Source organism: Perissodus microlepis, chromosome 4 (genome assembly GCF_051167445.1).
Source record: "Perissodus microlepis isolate ML-2025 ecotype Zambia chromosome 4, ASM5116744v1, whole genome shotgun sequence".
NCBI classification, from domain to species: domain Eukaryota; kingdom Metazoa; phylum Chordata; class Actinopteri; order Cichliformes; family Cichlidae; genus Perissodus; species Perissodus microlepis.
In genome coordinates, this window is record NC_140464.1 from 2,939,035 (window position 1) to 2,958,002 (window position 18,968).

Below are 18,968 nucleotides of genomic sequence, written 5' to 3' on the forward strand. Positions count from 1 at the left end.
ATCACAGCTCAGGTCACAGGTTCAGCAGCCCAGGCTGAAAAACCCAGACCTCCCTCTCCCCAGGCACCTCCTCCAGCTCATCTGTGGGAACGCCGAGGCATTCCCAGCCCAGCTGAGAGATATAACCTCTCCAGCGTGTTGTGGGTCTTCCCTGGAACCTCTACCCAGTAGGTCCAGTCCCCACTTTTCACCTGTTTGCTTTATGGGCGTATCTATTCATTATTCTCTCATTATATGGTTATAAAGATTTTTCTTTGGTGAATCTATAATATGAACTTGCTCAGTTCTCTGCTGGGATGAGCTGAGATAGCGGTCAGCTGTAATGGTGTAAAATGTGTGTATGCAGAGTAGAATTACAACTTTTAACCGAAATTAATTTTAACCTTATTTTGGGGAAAAAAATGTATCAATTTTATAAAATCAAATTAACTGATTACATGGATGTAGTTTTTCTTTTGTCTCAGTGACGACTGTAAAAGTTACGGATTGCATTTGATAGAGGTTCAACACGCTGCCCAGATATCTGCTTGGAAGCAGTGCAAAGATGGATACGAGTGGACAGACGTGTAATATAGACTAAAGAAGGATTTTGTGATGCTCGTTTCTGCAATAAGCACATTTTTCATTTGTGGGTTTGGTTTAATTTTCTACAAGTTATTAGCTTCTTAAAATGTTCACACAAACAAACTGGCTGACCTGAAATTTGAATGCGTTGAAGCAGCAACATTTTTTGTTTCATAACCGTTATTAGGGTCAGTTTGAAGGTCGCCTGTTCTTCTACTTGGAAGCAGGTGAAGTTTGAGAAAGTCTAAGCATGCTCCTTTTTTTTATGCTTAGTAATAACCAAAATCTTTGGTATTTGTGGTATGGATTAAGTACAAGTGGACCCAAGGCTGCGGGAAACTATTTGCATGCAAATAGCAAATCATGCAGGGCAGGCATGTGTGCATGTCACTCAGAGACCCGGTGCCTCAGTGGGTAGATGAAGATTACGGTTGGTTTCCAGCTGGGACCATCCATATTAATAATGCATGCACTCACTGCTCTGAAAGGCAAGTATAATGGCTTCACTAAATGTCATAAATTAATGGTCCCAACTAATTGCTGATGAAAAGCAATCATTCATTTTCACACTAGCCTTTGTCAAAGAGCTTATTTCTTATTACATGTGTTTATTCTGTAATTTACTGTGATTGATTTGCTGTTTCTGTCCTCAGGTTTGAATGGTTAAAGTGTAAATGAGCAGCAGGAGGCATTAACTGCTGCATGCGGAGGGCGAGATCACGCCGCATGTTTTCTGAAATGGATGTTGCTGACAGGGGAGCTGTCTACAGGCCCGTGTGAATGATACAAATTACTGGAGTCTTGTTAGTGTCTCCTTGCTAATGGAAAGCCTCAAGAGTCACATGGAAAAGGTCAATGTGGGGCTTTGAATGAAGAACCATATTCTTATCCAAAGCACTGAAAGAGTTCACTGATGCTGTAGGTGAAAAGATGAATTCAGTGCCATGAGATTACTGCCTCAGGCTCGTGCTGTTAGATGCTGTGATGGTTAAAACCTCTTGTGCATCTTTCGTATTAGCATTTTTCCACTGATCTGATCGTTGCAAAGGATCATCATCATTTGTAAATAAAGAGACCAATTCTTTTTAACTGTAAAAGTAGCTTTAGCTTATTATTTTAGCTCATGGCTAAAAACACATCTCAAAATCCCCTGTGCTGAGACCTGGTAGGGGGGTCAGTTTCTGGCAGGCCTGCAGTTTGCTGATGGAAACCTTGAAGATGACGATGAAGAAAAAGGCCTAAAAGCTGAATACTCTTCAGACTAATGAAATGGGAAGATTTGAGAAATCGCTAATACTTAAAATAGCTTTAGGGCACATTATTAAACACATTTTAACACTTTTAAAAGACTTTTAAGAAACTTTGATTGTACCTTAACTTAGATTTTACACTCACATCCGTGTGTTTGGTTTTAGATTTCATCTGAAGGAGTAAACAGGTCTTGAAAAGTCTAAAGGTGAATGTGAGGCAGGCTGATAGGGGTGCAGAGCATTTGTATGCTCGCATTAATCCTAGTAATAACAAACAAAACATCTTTTTAGCTTTGATAAAATAATAAATGCTTCTGATCTAATTTCGACTCCCCGAAAGCTGCTGACCAAACTCGTTGGTGTGGTAATATTTAATTAGAACTTAAATAGAGGTTTAAAATAAATATTTAATGACATTTTAAATCCTTAAAAAAAAAAAAATCCTGAAAAGTAAAACTAAACACAGCGTTTCTCATAGACTTTGATTGTATTTTATGTGGTACGGGCACAAATATATAACATTTGTTTGATATATTATAAAAAAGTGTATTAAAAGTCCATCTGACTGTGGGTTGAGAGAACATCTGGGAAGCAGCTAAATGGCGTTGAGGACGGCCACAAGTTTTTACGTGTGTGAAACTTAAATAGCTGTGCAGCATGCATCATTCAAGAAACCAAGCATAATGTGCACCACCACCAAGTCGTACAGAGTCATCAAGTGAAAGAATCGTTTTTCAGAGCTTCAGACTGCGGCTGTCGACGTGTGATGTTATCCCAGCTCCGCCAAAGTGTTTCTTGTAGAAATGTCACCAAAGAAAAGATTATAGTCTCTGTTGCTGGTATTTGTGCTCGTTTAGATCGATCGTTGCAGCTAAACCATCCAGCTTCAACTCAGATGTGGTTTAAATGCTCGTTTGAGCCACAAACTTGTCTCCTGTAGTTGACCTCACCTCAGTGTAGCAGCATGTGGCACTAACATCATGTAACGCAACCTCGACATACAACATCTACACGAAAATGTTCAAAAGAGTTGGAGCTCTAGTTTTTCTTATTAATAAAATTAGAAGTTGCACTAAATGTTGACATAACAATAAATCATATCACTTCCTCTTTCAATAGATTATCAGCATGCTGGTGCCAGATGTTGTTAGTCTTATATAAACTGTTTCCTTCACCCATTTGACTTGGAGCCAGTACCTCATGATACACTTGGGTACCAAGATTGAGGAAGGATGGCTCACATATGGAAAGTTAATCAGGGAGCTAATATTAACTACAAGATAAAAACTGAATGGTGATGCACACACACTGACACCACAGTACAGTGAAGAAATGCACCAACCCTTTTCTCCTTCACTTGCACAGATTCGTGCAATGTAATGAGCATCTGAGACGGTGTGGTGGTGATACCAGCGTCATCATGGGCATCTTACTGGGAAATGGCCAGATGTATTGCATTGTTTTGCCAGTCAGAGCAGATGTCAATCATTTGTACTGATTATTTATGCAGCATGAGTGCTCCAACAATAAATCAGCTGGCAAATCTGTGGAGCAAATGAAAGTCTGGATATTTTTGGTGTTGTTATTCACTCGTTTTCAAATAGCACAACTTCATCATTTGACATTGACGGGTTTTGTTATGCAAAAATTATGTGTGAAGCATATCCGTTAGACTGTGGCTCAGATAGTGGAGTGGAATTATGATACACGGTTGATGCTTTGAAACTTGAACAAGACACTGAACCCAAAGTTGCTTCCAGCTGGAGCAACAGTAGAATGCTTTGAAGGCCGTAGATCAGGCAGTAAAGGTCCTATATGTGTATTAAAAACTGAGGATTTGAATAAAAGGTATATTCTTTATATCTGACTTTGAAATAGTAACATGTTCTTCTCATGAATTGTGTGAAACAATAATGCAAATGTGCAATTTGGTCATTACTAATATCCATTGATTTTCTTTTTCTCTTCTTTTTTTGCTCGCTTTAAAGTGACGTATTATACGTCCTTCAGTGTTCATTAAGCTGATGTAATTAGCACTCGGATTCCTGTTTTTTTCCTAATGGCTTCTTTGTCATTATTTAACTGCTCTCAAGAAAATGAATCAGCACCTTAAGCAGAATTGTGATTGAAATGATTTCTCTTTTTGCTACGAGGACTATAATTACCACGAGTCACGCTGCAGACTGAAGTGATTATCTAACTTCAATAAGAGTAAGGAGTTCTTAATACCTGACAGACCAAAAGGAAAAACAGAAACTTTGTCCAGGAATGAGATTGACCCCAACAATTGATTCCATAGAGCACCTATCTCCTTTGTTTAATGAAATATTATTATAGTTGGTCCTGTGGTGTTGGTGTATTCTGGAATAAAAACAAAGGCTTTTGTGTGTGTGAGGTGTAGTAATTGATGACGAGCTGACCTTGTGTGGCAGGACGACAGCAGAGCCTCCACTGATGCCCACGATTGGCACGGCCGTCTGAGTGGAAATGAAGTCCAAGATCTGCGCCACGGCCTCTGAGCCCACGTTGTCCTCGAACACCACGCCATGGACACGGTTGGTGGAGAGAGTGTCGCAGATGCGGGTTAGCAGCGCCCGAGGGTTAGTGTTGTTGACCAGCACAGTGATAGGGTTCACCTCCAAGGGAAGGTCCATGAAGTTTTCCCGGCTCAAACGCCCCTTGATCTCCGTCTGGTAGGCCGTGCCGCTGAACACCACCGCCACATTCACAGAGGGCGTGGGGATCCCAAACGGCCGGCCCGAACAGCCAGGGATGGCGCAGAATAGCAGCAGCAGCAGCAGCGGCGGCACCGGCCACCACGGGGAGTCGCTCCAGCAGCCTAGACGAACGCCCATCTCAGTCACCTACTGCCTGGTGGGGGGGATAGAAGAGATCGACATGTTGGACAGGAAGATCTTTTTATTGCGTTTGTTTTTACGTTTTGATAAATATAAATGACCTTCTGGCTTCATCTCGGCTCAGCGTGCCGGCCCGCTCGCTGTAATCAGACGTGTAAGAGCCCATTAACGGAGCCCAGAGCAGTATTTTTAGTGTTTGTCAGCATGCAGCACGAGGCTGTGGCCAGGCTGTTGCGTCTTAGGATGGCAGCTGCCACCCTGCTGCTGTTGGATTCTGCGGTACAACCCAGCAGATGGTGTCCAGCGTTTAATGCAACAAATGGAGAACAAGAGGATTTATAATTTTTCTCTCGTGACATTACTTTTGATGCTATTACTTAATTTCTTTTTTAGCAGCCCAAGGCATTCAGACTTAATCTGCTGCAGATCTGCATGCATAGTTTTGACGATCATGTGGCATCCACAGTGTCAGAATAATGTTCATTAGCATACATTTCAACATATCAAAAGGAAAAAACCTTTATTCACAAATGCCTTTAATCCTCTGGTGATAAAATCCTTGCTCCTTGTGCAACACTGCCTCTCTAATGGACTGCAATGCAAGCACTAACTCTCAGCCGTACTATCTTAATTACTTCCAATTGTTGTGCTTTCTGCCCTCTGGAAGGTAATGCAGGAGAAATGCCATAGTTGGGACTCTGCGATGTCAAACCCTGTAATGTTAGTTTAACATTCACATTGTAAGCAGACAGCGGTTTGTGTTGAGCTGTCAGACAGAGTTAGGCTCGTTGTCAAATCTTTCACAGCAGTGTTCGTGGCCCTCAGGGAGTGCTGCACACTGGGCCCCTGTCACAGAGATCTGATCCACCATGTGATGGAATCCCAGTGGGGTGAATATATTGTAATCCCTTGGTAATCCCAACCAGGCGTCATGGCCTGCGGCTTGATTGTAGTGTATAAACTTATCAAGAGATTTGGCTAGTGCACGGAGCACGGTGCAGCTCTGTGCTGCGTTTTTCTCTCCGTTCTACATCCTGTGTCGGACCGAGCTGTGAGCTCCTCTGGAAAACACTGCAGAACAAGCATGCAGTGCATGACGGCCGGGCCGGTTCATCTCTAGAATACTTATGAAGGAATTGGGTTTTTTTGTCATGTTGCATGCACAGACTGAGAAAACACATCACGCATGCATGGGAAGCTGTTCGTGACGTGTCCTGCATGTGCTACTCGACTCAGGCGGTGCATTTAAATAATTTTAGAAGTTGATTAGTCGCCACTGTGAGAGGGCATGTTCTACATCCTGTTCAGTGACATTAGCTGTGTTTCAGCTGACAGCAGTAGAGAAGTTTAGGCTTAATGTCTTGGGATTAACATTCATGGAAGAAATACGTGAAGACCTCCTATATATTTAATGAAACCGTAAAACAGCTGAGGCGCATGAATGAAGGCTGAACGCTCAGGTGGTAAAAATGGCATTAAAGCAAAAATGGAGTCATCAGTACCTTTGTGACATGATTTTAATATATTTATTTATATTTTATATTGTATAACCACCACCGCAACAGCTATGGTTCAATGAATTAAGACAAAGCAACGCTTTTTTGAATCCGGTGATAAGGCAGGGAAACTTCTGGCCTATCAAGCCCGTGCCGAAGCAACCTCCAAACTAATTCCAAAGGTCAAGTCTGCTGCTGGTGACATAATATCGGACCCAGAGGGAATTAATGAAGTATTTGTTCGTTTCTATTCCAATCTGTACACTTCAAGCTCTCCCCCTCTATCAGAAGAAACTCTCCAAAATATACATTTTCCAAGAATAGATAGAGATCTGACGAAGGGATTAGGGGGACCGATTACTGTAGTAGAGGTACAAGAAGCCATTAAATCCTTAAACACAGGTAAATCGGCGGGCCCTGACGGTTACTCTGCAGAATACTATAAAGCCAATTCTGATCTTATGGCACCATTGTTGAAAGATAAGTATAATGAAGCCTTTTCAAAATGTCAATTACACAAGACTTTGTCCGAAGCTACTATTTGATTAATCTTGAAAAAAGACAAAGATCCTCTGTTGTGCAGCAGTTACAGACCAATTTCTCTTTTAAATATTGATTTTAAAATACTATCTAAAATTCTCGCACTTAGGTTACAACGTGTTCTGCTACAAATTATCGCCTCTGATCAGACGGGGTTCATGGCCGGCAGGCACACATATGACAATTCAAGATGCCTCTTGAATATTATCCACACATCATGCAACTCAATTCCAGAGGTTGTGGTATCTCTTGACGCGGAGAAAGCCTTCGACCGCGTCGAGTGGAGCTTCCTCTATGAGGTGATGGATAGGTTTGGCTTAGGGGTTGACTTTATTCTCTGGGTTAAGCTACTATATGCTTCGCCATCCACCTGTATTCGTACTAACAACAACTTATTTTGCCATTTCCACTTGAGAGGGGCACTAGGCAAGGGTCTCCTCTCTCACCCCTCCTATTCGCCATTGCTATCGAGCCTCTTGCAATATGGCTGCGTTCAGAGGATAGATTTAAAGGCATTACAAGGTTCGGTGTGACCCACAAACTCTCCCTTTATGCAGACGACTTGCTCCTGTACATTTCTGACCCTCTAAACTCATTCCCGGTGCTTTTTAACATACTGGACCAATATGGTACACTGTCAGGATATAAGCACAATTATCAAAAAAGCGAGTTGCAACCCCTCAGCTCCCTGGCCAGAGCTCTTCCCCACTCAATAGTGCCCTTTAAGTGGACAGAAACCGGATTTAGATATCTGGGGGTTTTTATTTCCTCTTCTATACCTAAAACGATGAGGGAGAATTTTCTGTCCCTACTAGACAATGTTGGGAAAGGTTGTGACCGTTGGACTTCACTACCATTGTCAGTGGCAGGGAGAGTTAACCTGATAAAGATGAGTGTCCTCCCCAAATTCTTGTATCTTTTTCAACATGTCCCAATTCTTCTTACTAAGGCATTCTTCGACAAGTTAGAAAAGATTCTGTCACATTTCATATGGGGAGGGAAACAAGCTAGAATTCGCAAGTCTATTCTTCAGTCCTCTAAAACTGACGGTGGTCTTGGTCTGCCCAATTTTAGACACTACTACTGGGCAGCTAACATACACAAACTCTTACATTGGGTTCACAACGACCCCCCTGTACCAGCCTGGGTACAAATGGAAACTGCATCTAGCTGTTACTCATTATCATCAATACTCAGCTCACCACTCCCTTTCTCTCCAACCCTTGTTGGGGATAATCCAATAGCTAAGGAAACGCTAACTATTTGGCGACAGTTCAGAAAATACTTTGGGCTACTTGGACCTTTGCTAACACCTTTATTAAAAAATTGTAATTTTGCACCTTCAAACATTGATGCGGCCTTTGGAAGTTGGAAAGATAACTTGTACAGTCAGGACACCTTTCTATCTTTTGCTGACCTATCATCTAAATACGACCTGCCTAATTCCAATTTTTTCGTTATCTTCAGGCTAGAGATTTTGTAAAAACGTAGTTCCCTCACTTTCCCAATCGGCCTCCAGAAACAAATCTGGATATCATCCTGCAGACGAACCCTCATCCAAACAGATTGATATCAGCCTTGTATAAAATACTGCATACTTTGGTCCCCAAATCCATTTCTCATACTAAGCTGAGATGGGAGGAAGAGCTACAGACAACCCTGCCAGAACAGCAGTGGGATTCTGCTTTGAAACTGATTCACTCGTCCTCAATTTGTGCCCGTCATGCTTTGATTCAGTGCAAGGTGTTCTATAAAGTACATTATACAAACGCAAAATTATCTAAAATCTATCCAACCATTAGTGATGCCTGTAGCAGATGCGGACTATCACCTGCCAACCATGTCCACATGTTTTGGTCTTGTTCGAAACTGAGTGCGTTTTGGAGGGATATATTCGACACACTTAGCCAAGCTTATGGCCAGACTGTCCCTCCTAACCCACTCTCTGCAATTTTTGGCATTCCTCCCGACTTGAACTTATCTGGCCCCCTCAAACAGGCCCTAGCCTTTACCACTTTACTAGCTCGGAGGCTTATTCTGTTGAAGTGGAAGCTTCCCCACCCCCCCAACTCATGATCATTGGGTGAGAGATGTGCTCTTTAACTTAAAGTTGGAAAAACTTAGATTCTCTCTAAAAGGTTCTATTAGGAAATTTAACAAAATCTGGAAATCATTTCTCTTACTAGTGGACACCATAACTTTATTTCCTGAGTCTGAAGTGAACTGAGTGAAGCTACATTATAAAGTTTGGATTTTTTTTATTTTATTTTATCTCATTTTTACTTTATTTATTTGTTTATCCTTTTGTTTTGTTTGGTCCCTTTTTTTTGTTGTTTTTTTGGGTTATGCTTGTTATGTGTATGAGTCTTGAGATGTTTTTTTGTGTGTGTGGGCAGAGACTGGCTCTCTGTGGTGTCTTGTCTAGTGTGGACCTGGTAGGGGGAGAATTCGGGATGGGGGGGTTGGAGGGTACAATGGACATACAACTGTTCTGAAATCAAGATCAACTTTGCTGTTGCTAACTTTGTATGTTGGAATATATTTTATATTGTATGTTGAGATCCATGGAGGCTATCGTATTTCAGTTTCTTTTACCGTTCAGATCTGGAGGAAACAGCCTTCAAAGATTCATGATGCAGATACATTACAGCTTGTGACCGTACGTTTGCTGGGTGCCGACCCCCGAACCTCTAAAGCCAGCCGAATCCTTAAACTGCACTGATACATAAAGGAAAGAGGATTTTCATCTGTCCTTTGGCTAAATCTTCTCAAACTGCTCCTGTGTATACAAGGGCCACAGGCTCCACTCAGATGTTGAGGATCAAAAGTCACCGTGGACATCCATTGGTCGTAGAGATTTTAGATTTATTACAAAGCAGAGACAATTTCAGCTCTGAAGCAGTCACAAGGTACGTACTGTAGTTTGAGCCATGAGCCAGAGACAGGTTGCCTTTTGCGTCATGACGCTGCTGCAAACTGGATTCAGAATGAGTCATACTGTACTTGGTGACCCACAGAGTGCAACCAGTCACTGCCCAGTTATACTTGATTACGTCTGCATGTAAGCTTCTTATGAAAGGACTCCATTGTTATCTAATAACATTTAAATATTTCAGCGGAAAACGAGCTGGTTCTTTTGTCAGCATGGAGTTCATTTATTATTAGCTTATGTAATATTGATTTGAAAGATCTTTCATAATACATATCTTTCATAATTAAAAAATGTCTGAATGAACAGGTCATTGAGAAGAACTCACTGAGTTTCAGCATGGTACTGTGATATGATAGCACTACTGCAACAAGTCAGGTCAGTGACACAGAGTGCTGAGGTGTGTTGGTGCATTTAAATGGCCAACGCTCGGCTGACAAAGAGTTCTCAAACGCCTTCAGGCATTAACATCAGCATACAAACTGTGTGCTGGGAGCTTCGTGGCATCGGGTTTCCATGCCTGAACATGTGGAGGTGGCCTCGTACTTTGTGGATAGCTCTGTAGTAAATGAATTTGGGTGGTAAATGATGATTGGCCCACTAAAGACATCTGCAGTGTTATGATTCAGCAAAAAGAAGAGCTGAAATCCTGCAGCTGTAATGGGAAACATGTTGCTTCCTAAACTACAGTGATGGGCTCCTCAGTTTCTAATGCGTTGCTTGCAAGTTGCATAAATATGTGAGATAACTTGTCCCAACTTTAAATTTGCGTAAAAAAAAAAGGGAAACATTTTCCTTTTCAGTGTTTTACATGTTGTCTTTGTACTGTGAGATTAAATAAATAAAGTAGACCACAGTATGTTTAACCTATATAGAGTATAATAACATGGAGCGCTGCATGGTGTACATATGGTACAGACGGCACATTAACGGTTATTCCATACCCACATGAAGAACCCGAACTTTTCCCTGTTAATTGCAAACTTTCTTCAGCAAGAATGCAAGAAGTCAGATATTTAAGGTGCAGAGATGATGGTTTGGGAGGTTAGTCCCCATTACAGGATTAATGTAAGCACACACACTCCTCTGTCCTATTTATTTCTTACTGCCTCTCTTGGAAAGCTGTCGCCAAAGTCCGTTCTTGTCAAAGGGATTATGGAAAAGCAACGTGACTTAAATAAGTTGCTTCAGAGCAGCCCATACCAGCCACTTTCCTGTTTCCTCTTCTTTTGACAGCTGAACTGTGTAAACAGGCCACCGCTGAGAATTATCTAACATCTGATGAGAGATTAGATTTTAAAAAGTGGACGAGAGACCGAACTTTCAAAGTTAAACGGTGCCAATCGGCAGTATCGTCCCACCGATCGACAGTGTTTGTATTCTCTGTCCTCAGTTAGTTAGAGTTTGACTAACAAACATTTAAGATGTGCTTATCCCCCTCTAGTGGGTGACATACAGAGGAAGCAGTGTCTTTACTGAACGAGCTGAGAAATGCAGACTGATTAAAAATAGCTGCTGGGGCTTTATTGTACGACGACGTTATTTATTTTTAGTCTGTTGTGCTTCCACACTGCTGACACTTGGACATTTTGTTAAGTTGAACAGGTAAATAATGCAAACATCCACATCTGCATGTTCAGTTCATACACATGTTATCTGCTCTCAGAAATTGAATATTGCTGATAAGGCAAATTGTATTTTCTGCACACGGCGACACATACACAGACTCAGTGATGAGAATGTGAGTACATCTGGTTCATGCATATTGAAGTCTTGTACAGTGTGGTTTATTTCCCCTTCTAATGCAGTGTATGTTTCCATGTGAAGCCTTCACCTTTTTCAGCACCGTCTCAACCAAAAGCAGCAGTTTATTTTCACATTTTTAAAAAATATCATTTTGTCATATTGGAGTGAACCTGTTTTGTTCATTTCCAGGTCCAGATTTTTATTGTTGGACTCTAAGTAATCCTTAATTTTCTTAGGAGGGGGTGGAAGCTTCAACAAGCACCTCTGGCATCTCCCTTCCTCTCCTTTTGACCCAGCTTTCTTCTGATTGGCTGCTCCTTGCAAACAAAGAGCTTGAACACCTGTTGGTTGCGGCATCTCACAGCCAAAGAATGACCACATAAGGAGATCGCCCATCTGTGGCAACATACAAAGACAGAAGTAAAAAAGAAGCTGTCTGAAACCGAGTGTTTAGAGCAGCCTGAAGCCTGACCCTTTGGCTTAGAAGGATTATTTGTGCATACACCGACCTCATTATTTGGAAATTTGGCCTTGTTTAATATGAGCATCCACCACTGTAACAGTACACATGACAGAAAATGAGGATTAGTGCAATCAGTGCCCTTGAATTACTTTTGCAACAGCCGTCCTGCCCCACAGTGCGTATTGAAATCTCATCTTTGGAAGAATGGATGCAGTTTGCAGGATGCAAAGTTGTCCGCTCTCTGTTTTCTCTGATATAGACCATATGAGTTATGAAACCACATGAAGGAAAACAACCTGCCATTTATCGATGAGATGCTGCAAAGGTCCTCCAAGTGATTCCTGATCCAGCTCATTAACGTGAAGCTGCAGCAGTAAATACATCTGGGTGAGAAGTGTGGTGCAGTGTTTACTGACTCCCTTTATATTCTGGGCACGACACCCCTGCTGCAGCTGTTTAACAATGTGCACCTGTCCCGTCTCCTGCTACTTAATCAATACACTCATCCATGGATCCGCAGCCTGCTGCGTCTGTTTCACCTGCTGATAACAGTCCAGCAGCTTCCTCTTGATCCAGCGCTGTCAGAACTCCATGATCAAGCAGATCTATGACTTTTATGGGACTCGTATGAACGTTAGGGCTTCCCTATCGTTGCACCGGGTAGGCAAACACTACTTAAATTAGCTCTATTGTTCCTCTTGTGACCAGTTCTTCCCAAAATAGTGAAATACACCATCTTTAGCAAAGAAAGAAAGACGTCCCCTAGGTTTGTAGGAACATAATTAGCATTTTAGTAAAATAAATAAAATAAATCTCTGAGCTCAGTTTGACACGGCAGAGGCAGAACTTCTTACTGAATCACTTTATCACAGTATCACTTTATAGATAAAATCAAATCAGTGGTATATCCTGAGTGTGATCACTGAGCGCCAATCCACCAAATCAAAAAGAATGAGCTAATTAATGAGACTTTTTAGTGAAACTAAGAGATGTAGGTACTCCAAATCAAGACTTTTTAAAGGTAACCAGATAGCATAGATATAAATGATGTCAGATTATTCCATCACAGGTTAAAGTTGTTCAACAAGTTTTTGTCTTGGCATGAAAAGTAAAATATCTCTTATTTATTTCTTAAAGCCAATCTTCATCAGCATCTATTCATATATATATATATATATATATAATTATAGCGAGCGTTTGCAGACAAATCGAAAACTTTCATGGAAACTACGACAACTCACAGGGAGGTTTTTAGTGCAGCACCATCACCCTGCAACTGCTCGCTAACCGGTCAGGAAATTCACATCTTTATTTCATCTTCGGCTTTAACTGTTTAAATGTAAGTATTACTGTACAGGAATAGAGCTTTCCCAGTTTATTGGATGTACTGTAGCTTCCTAATCTTGTTGGGGACTGTAGGAACATTTTTCGCTCCAGAACTACGAAAACAAAAGCTTCAAAAAACTTCAGAAATGTTGGAAGTGTGTCGCAGCTTTTGAGCTTTCTGTTTTTCTCAGTTTGGTCTACATCACTACCCGCTGTGGGTATCCTGCAGACAGGATCAGTGCTTTCCAGGCTTGAAAGAGGTTTCTTTAATAGAATTTAATAAATGCAACCACCCAGCAAACACAAGCCACAGTTTGACCTTCTCTGTTACAAAGAGTCAGGATTCATTTACCACCAGATGATTACACCTGTATGAATATGTTGAACTAATCTCTGATTAAAAAATAATCTCTTTAAATCTGCACCCACTTAACTAATCTGTAGAATCATCATCCTCATAAGTACAGTGGGAGCGGGGTGAGGTGAGAGGCAAAAAAAGGAAAAACATCGGCATCTAAAAATATCGACAGTATGACATAGTTGGCGCGTGTCCGCGGTTTTTGGTTGGAGCCCAAATGAAAAGTGTTTTTGTAAACATTTCCTATACAGGCTGTACTGCAGTCAGACGTTCTACAGCGCAAGCTTTGCTAAATGTGATCAATCCTCGATATCTTCTGACTGATCTCAAATAAACTAAATATCTGGAGCCAGATCTTTGGATATATCTGTGACCCAGGACAACCTACAACTAAGACCACTGTGCAGGTCCTGACCGAACCTTTGAATCAGACTATTAAGGTTTCCTATCCCTTTCTGATCTGTGTACTTTTACTCAGAATACAGAAGAGCTAAGACAGACCGAGTCTGTGCCAAATCCTGTCCTCAGTTTGTAGTTTCTCTCTGACTGTTCGCTGCTCTAAGCTGCTCCAGTTAAACAGCTTATATCATTAATTATAGGCCACTGAAAAACCACAGCATGGCAGTAAATACACTGTTAGCTCTGTTAGAGTTGTATTCAAACACATTAAGACAATAACTGCTCTTTGTTTCCGTCTGGCACGGCTCCACATCGTCTGGCACTTGAGTTAATTAACAAAGCAACACCAGTTCCTCAACTGCAGTTTACCAGATAACAAATATTAGACTATGCTGTATACAGCTGTTCTACACTTTTACTCATGTATTCAAATAATGATGGGATTCAGATAAATGTAATCAAATATTAAGTGGAACAAAGCTGACACTGTTATGATCTTCTTCTACATCTGACCTGCCGAGGTACAATAACTCTGGTACAATGCATTGAATGTTTATATTGTACGTGGTCCTTTTTCAAAATGAATTAACAATAATAAAAATTGACCTCGAAGTAGAGCTTGGCAGTGGTTCGCTTGTTCACAGTGTCACCTCTTATAATGGAATCCACAATGATATTTATAGTCCGTTCTAATAATGGGTGAGATTTTATAGTAAGTAAACTTTATAAAGTTTATTTATTATAAAATCGAGTTGGTCACCAATTGTTTGTTTAATAGCATGTTTGAGTTTTGCTGGCCACTCGAAGCAGCTTAAACTGCAAACCACATATTTGCTGCCAGTAGGGCTGCCACAAACAATTATTTTGATAGTCGACTAGTCACCGATTATTTTTGCGATTAGTCGACTAATCAGATCATCATCCATTGGACGTAAAACTGCACCAGCAGCATCTGCTCTTATATAACTATCATTAGCTTACAGCTTTAAGTGTTTAAGGTATGTACTAACTAAAAATAAAGACAAGATGATAGTTTATTAAATTTTAATTAAATTTGCAGATTGTTTCAGTGAAGTTTAATAAACTCCTTGCTATCTAAAATATAACAGGACACCGGAGTATATTCTCGAGCATCTCACACTTCTGATAATCAGCTGTCTGCTTGACGTTTATTCAGCTGTGTAAAAACTATAACTTTAATCTCAGCCAAACCGATTTACTCAGGAACAAATAAAATACTGAAAAAAGCCAAACAATAACATTTTTAAGTTATCTAAGTGACTTATATATCATGTTTAACCTGAGTAGCGAAAGACGGCGGTGGGTTTTGAAAACGATTTGCCGGGAGTCCGGTGTTCTCACGGCTCTAGCGAGCCTAGCCCCCGGCTAGCTATCGAGCTAGTGGGTAACAGACGTCTCCGAAAACGTCGGAGCGCTTTTGAAAATATGTGGTGTCTTGATAAACTGAGCAGATATTTGAGGTTTACACAGCTACATTCTCGCCTGAAAATATGTTAAACGTTTATTTTGTGACCCAGAAAGAATAATACGAGTAATATTAAAACTAACTAGCTGCCGCCATTGTTGGAAACTGAGCTGGGCTGCGCTATGAATTGTGGGACAGAGCTTCTTCTTCTTCGGGGTTTAACGGCAGCTGGCATCCTTGTACATGCAGTGCTGCCATCTTCTGTTTCAGTCCGTTATTACACTCTTAAATCCTACTACTTATTCCTGCGTCTTTTGTGATCTTACAAAGCTTCAAACGACGCGTCGACTATTAAATCAGTCGTCGACGATTTTGATAGTCGACGTAATCGTGACTAGTCGACTTATCGTGGCAGCCCTAGCTGCCAGTAGACTGAACCATGTTTGTGACTGATCATATAGCAACACTGTTGTCCCTTATATGTGAATGCACTCAGTGGTAACTCTATTGTCCCCAGTGGGAAATTGAGTTGCAGTATGTCCACACATCAAACAACACCAAAAGAAAGAGAACATGGTTTAGTGTTATTAAGCACGATAATAGCAGCAGGTATAAACGGCACTTTATACCGACAGCCTGAAGGAAGCAGCTGAAAGTCATTTAAGAGAGGATGACAGCGGTCGCCTTCCTCAGCACCTGACTGTTATAAAAGTCCGCAAGCTGGACCTGAGACCTCCCTGAAGTCTTACCAGCCACTTTAACAAGGTTACCAAGTCTGATCTTATTGGACTCTGTGGTGGGGCGTGGTCGGCGGTGCACGAGCAGGAGTGGGAATCCTCCCAGACTGTCGGCCGGTCTGACCAGCAAGCCTGAGGTCGGCGTGCTGGTCAGACTGGCCTCACCTCCACCACAGGCCTGAGCCGGAGCTCATGACTCCATCTGTGGTGCTGTGTCCATGGGTGACCACCTGAACTTGCACCTCCCTGTTGCTGAGCGACCGATCTTTAGGCTTGTTGTGACCTAAAGGTCTAGGACTAATAATAATAATAATAATATATGTTTATTCAGTGAGACCTTTCTGTGAACCTTTATCTTCAAATAAACATGATGTAAAATTGCACAGGTTCAGAACTTTTCAAGTTATGACACTAAAGCCAAAGCTGAATTTAAATAGCATAAACAACAAGTACATTTATGCAACTAACCTTGGAAATATCAAATCAAATTAATTATTGTGCAAAAACAGGCTGTAACTGCTCGCTGCCCTCAAGCTGCACAATTTGTGTTCCTCCTAGCGTGCAGGAAACATCTTTTTGGCCCTTGTTTGGTTTTTCAGTCTCCTCGAGTGTGTTTGTTAAATCTCTTGCAGGGGAAGCTCTCGTCTTTTTTCATCCTTTCTAATCGTGCTTATTTAATTTGGTTCTCTTTAGGCTCGTTTGTTTAGAAGATCAATTGTGAAGCTCTCATTAAGTTTGACACCTGTGCCTCTGATGTTGTTTAAGATTAAACGATGGGAAACTACAGATTAATGCTAAAATCAGTGGATTGTTTGATATTCATTTGCTCAGAACTTTGACTTGTGCCACAAAGGTTAAGATGCACGGCCACTCAGCTAAAGCTTCACTGAAGCATGTGCGTAACTGGCCACTTGTCCTTTATGGAACAGTGAAAAGAAATGTGTAGATAAAGCAATGGAGGCGACTGAGAATAAATTAAAGACAAAACCGGTTAACAAAGGAACTGTGGATGTTTGAATTACCATATCTCCTGAGGCAGGTGCTCGTCACTGCAGGGACTCTGACTGCAAATGCCACATCAGCAGTGACGAAGTGTTAGACATCTGACAAAATGGCCTGAAAACAGCCAGTCTTCACCTGCTGTGACTGCTTTATGCAAACATAATTTGATAAAGTGGAGTTTTTCTGTTGGATCATGCTGGACTTGTTTATGTCGAGTGTAATAACGCAGATAGCTGCTGTGCTGCCGATGGACACCAACAAGCCAATCTGCAGTTAGCCAGTGATGATGCTGTGACGTTTGTGGATCAGTCATAAGGCTGTGAATATTTCTGTATTTATTATTTTAGTAAATACATAGATGAGGATCTTATCTTTATTTTGTTTTGATCAGTATATTGATAACATGAATCAGAACAGAATTTGTTCAGTGTTCTCGTGGAGGACTCAGAACTCTGACCTGCGGTTAATGAACCTGCAGTGATGTGCAACTCCAAAAACGAAAGGGCTTAAAATCAAATTTACTAAACATTTTAACTCTTTTTTTCTTTAAAGTTTGTTTTTTATTATTGCTGTTGTTGGTGGGAGGAGCTTTGTGGTGCATACTGGGCAGAAACTGCACCACCTGCTTACTCGATGCTCGTAATCATATGATTCAAAAATTAATTTAATGCACAAATGACCCTGTTTAGCAGAGCATGCAATCATTTGTGAAACATATACAGTGTTTAACATTCATCATAGCGTATTTACAAAATAGGATATCAGCTGTTAGAGGCTCCATCTCTGCATTCATGAGCAATTAGGTGATGAAAATACAACACAGACGCACCAAAATTAAGAGAGTATCTCAGTTATCATTCATCCATTTGCTTCTGGGGTTTAAAATCCATGTTACAGGTGTTTTCCCCTGCCCAGTAAGTAACTGCCCAGAGGTGTTGCCAAATTGCTTGCGTAAGGACTTGCAGCACTGCAATAAATAAAACAAAACAAAACAAAAAAAAACTGTGTGGCTCTTATGAAGTGAGAAATAGTTAACAAAATGCATAATCCATATCATGTTTTTGTGCTCATTTGTACAAAATATGGCTCCGTTTCCACGAAGGCCAGGATTTTCATTTTCTGCAGCGACAGACTCGTCAGCAGAGGGGCAGGGTCCCCCCTAAATCTGCCTGTTGATTTACGGCTCTGGTCTTTATGGGATGGGGTCGTGTATCGTGGCCGTGTGATAAACGGCAGCCGGCCGCGTGAAAAAGACCAAGTCGAGGTCCACCAGGGTTTCCTGCTGAAATGCACCCAAAGTGAAACCCCAGTGGAGGCTTTGAAGTCCAAACCAATACCAATGAATCTGTTTCACGTGACCTCTGGAGACAGAGACGCATCAAACAGACTCACTCGGTGATATTAGTTTCTGTCGCGGACCCTTTGACTTCGCTTCTGCCGCCGGCACTGCAGACATATTTAAGACGCGCACGCCTCTACTGGAACTCTGCACTACGAGTGATTGATCTGCCACAGGGTGAAAACCTGTCTAGGTAAAGTCCTCATAAATCTGGTGAGATTTTTACTGTCGTCTCTGAACAAAGGTTCTGGGGTGGGCGAGGGGGAGTAGTCAGGCGGCTGCTGGTATCTCTTTGCATTAAAGGATTTAAATATTCAGGAGGGAGATGGAGCAGAACTGAACAGTTGGATTTTCTGACTCTATAGCATCAGAGGGGCCACAATCAGCAGGTTTTAAATGCCACAGCAGATGGAAAGCTATGTAGCCGGCTTTTATTACAGTTCCATCTTTGAAACCTCACGTAGCGATAAAGCAGTACTCCCTCTGCAGCAAGTGTCGTATAACCTTGATCAGGTCATCGCCCAGCTTGAGCCTT

The 18,968-nt window shown here is 41.4% G+C and overlaps 1 protein-coding gene across 2 annotated transcripts in view; it reads right to left on the reverse strand.

The window, feature by feature from the left end:
- Positions 1 to 18,968, reverse strand: part of grin2ca (glutamate receptor, ionotropic, N-methyl D-aspartate 2Ca) — a 76,023-nt gene that overhangs the window by 47,985 nt on the left and 9,070 nt on the right. Inside the window, exons 1-2 of one of the 2 annotated variants that reach the window (XM_084925102.1) lie at positions 4,774 to 5,856; positions 4,235 to 4,685 (exon numbers count right to left, since the gene is read on the reverse strand). In XM_084925102.1, coding sequence (XP_084781228.1) covers positions 4,235 to 4,669 — 435 coding nt within the window. In that variant the 5' untranslated portion in view covers positions 4,670 to 4,685; positions 4,774 to 5,856. Of the gene's footprint in view, positions 1 to 4,234; positions 4,686 to 4,773; positions 5,857 to 18,968 lie in introns of those variants that run through there. The other variant, XM_084925101.1, reaches the window with a different exon arrangement.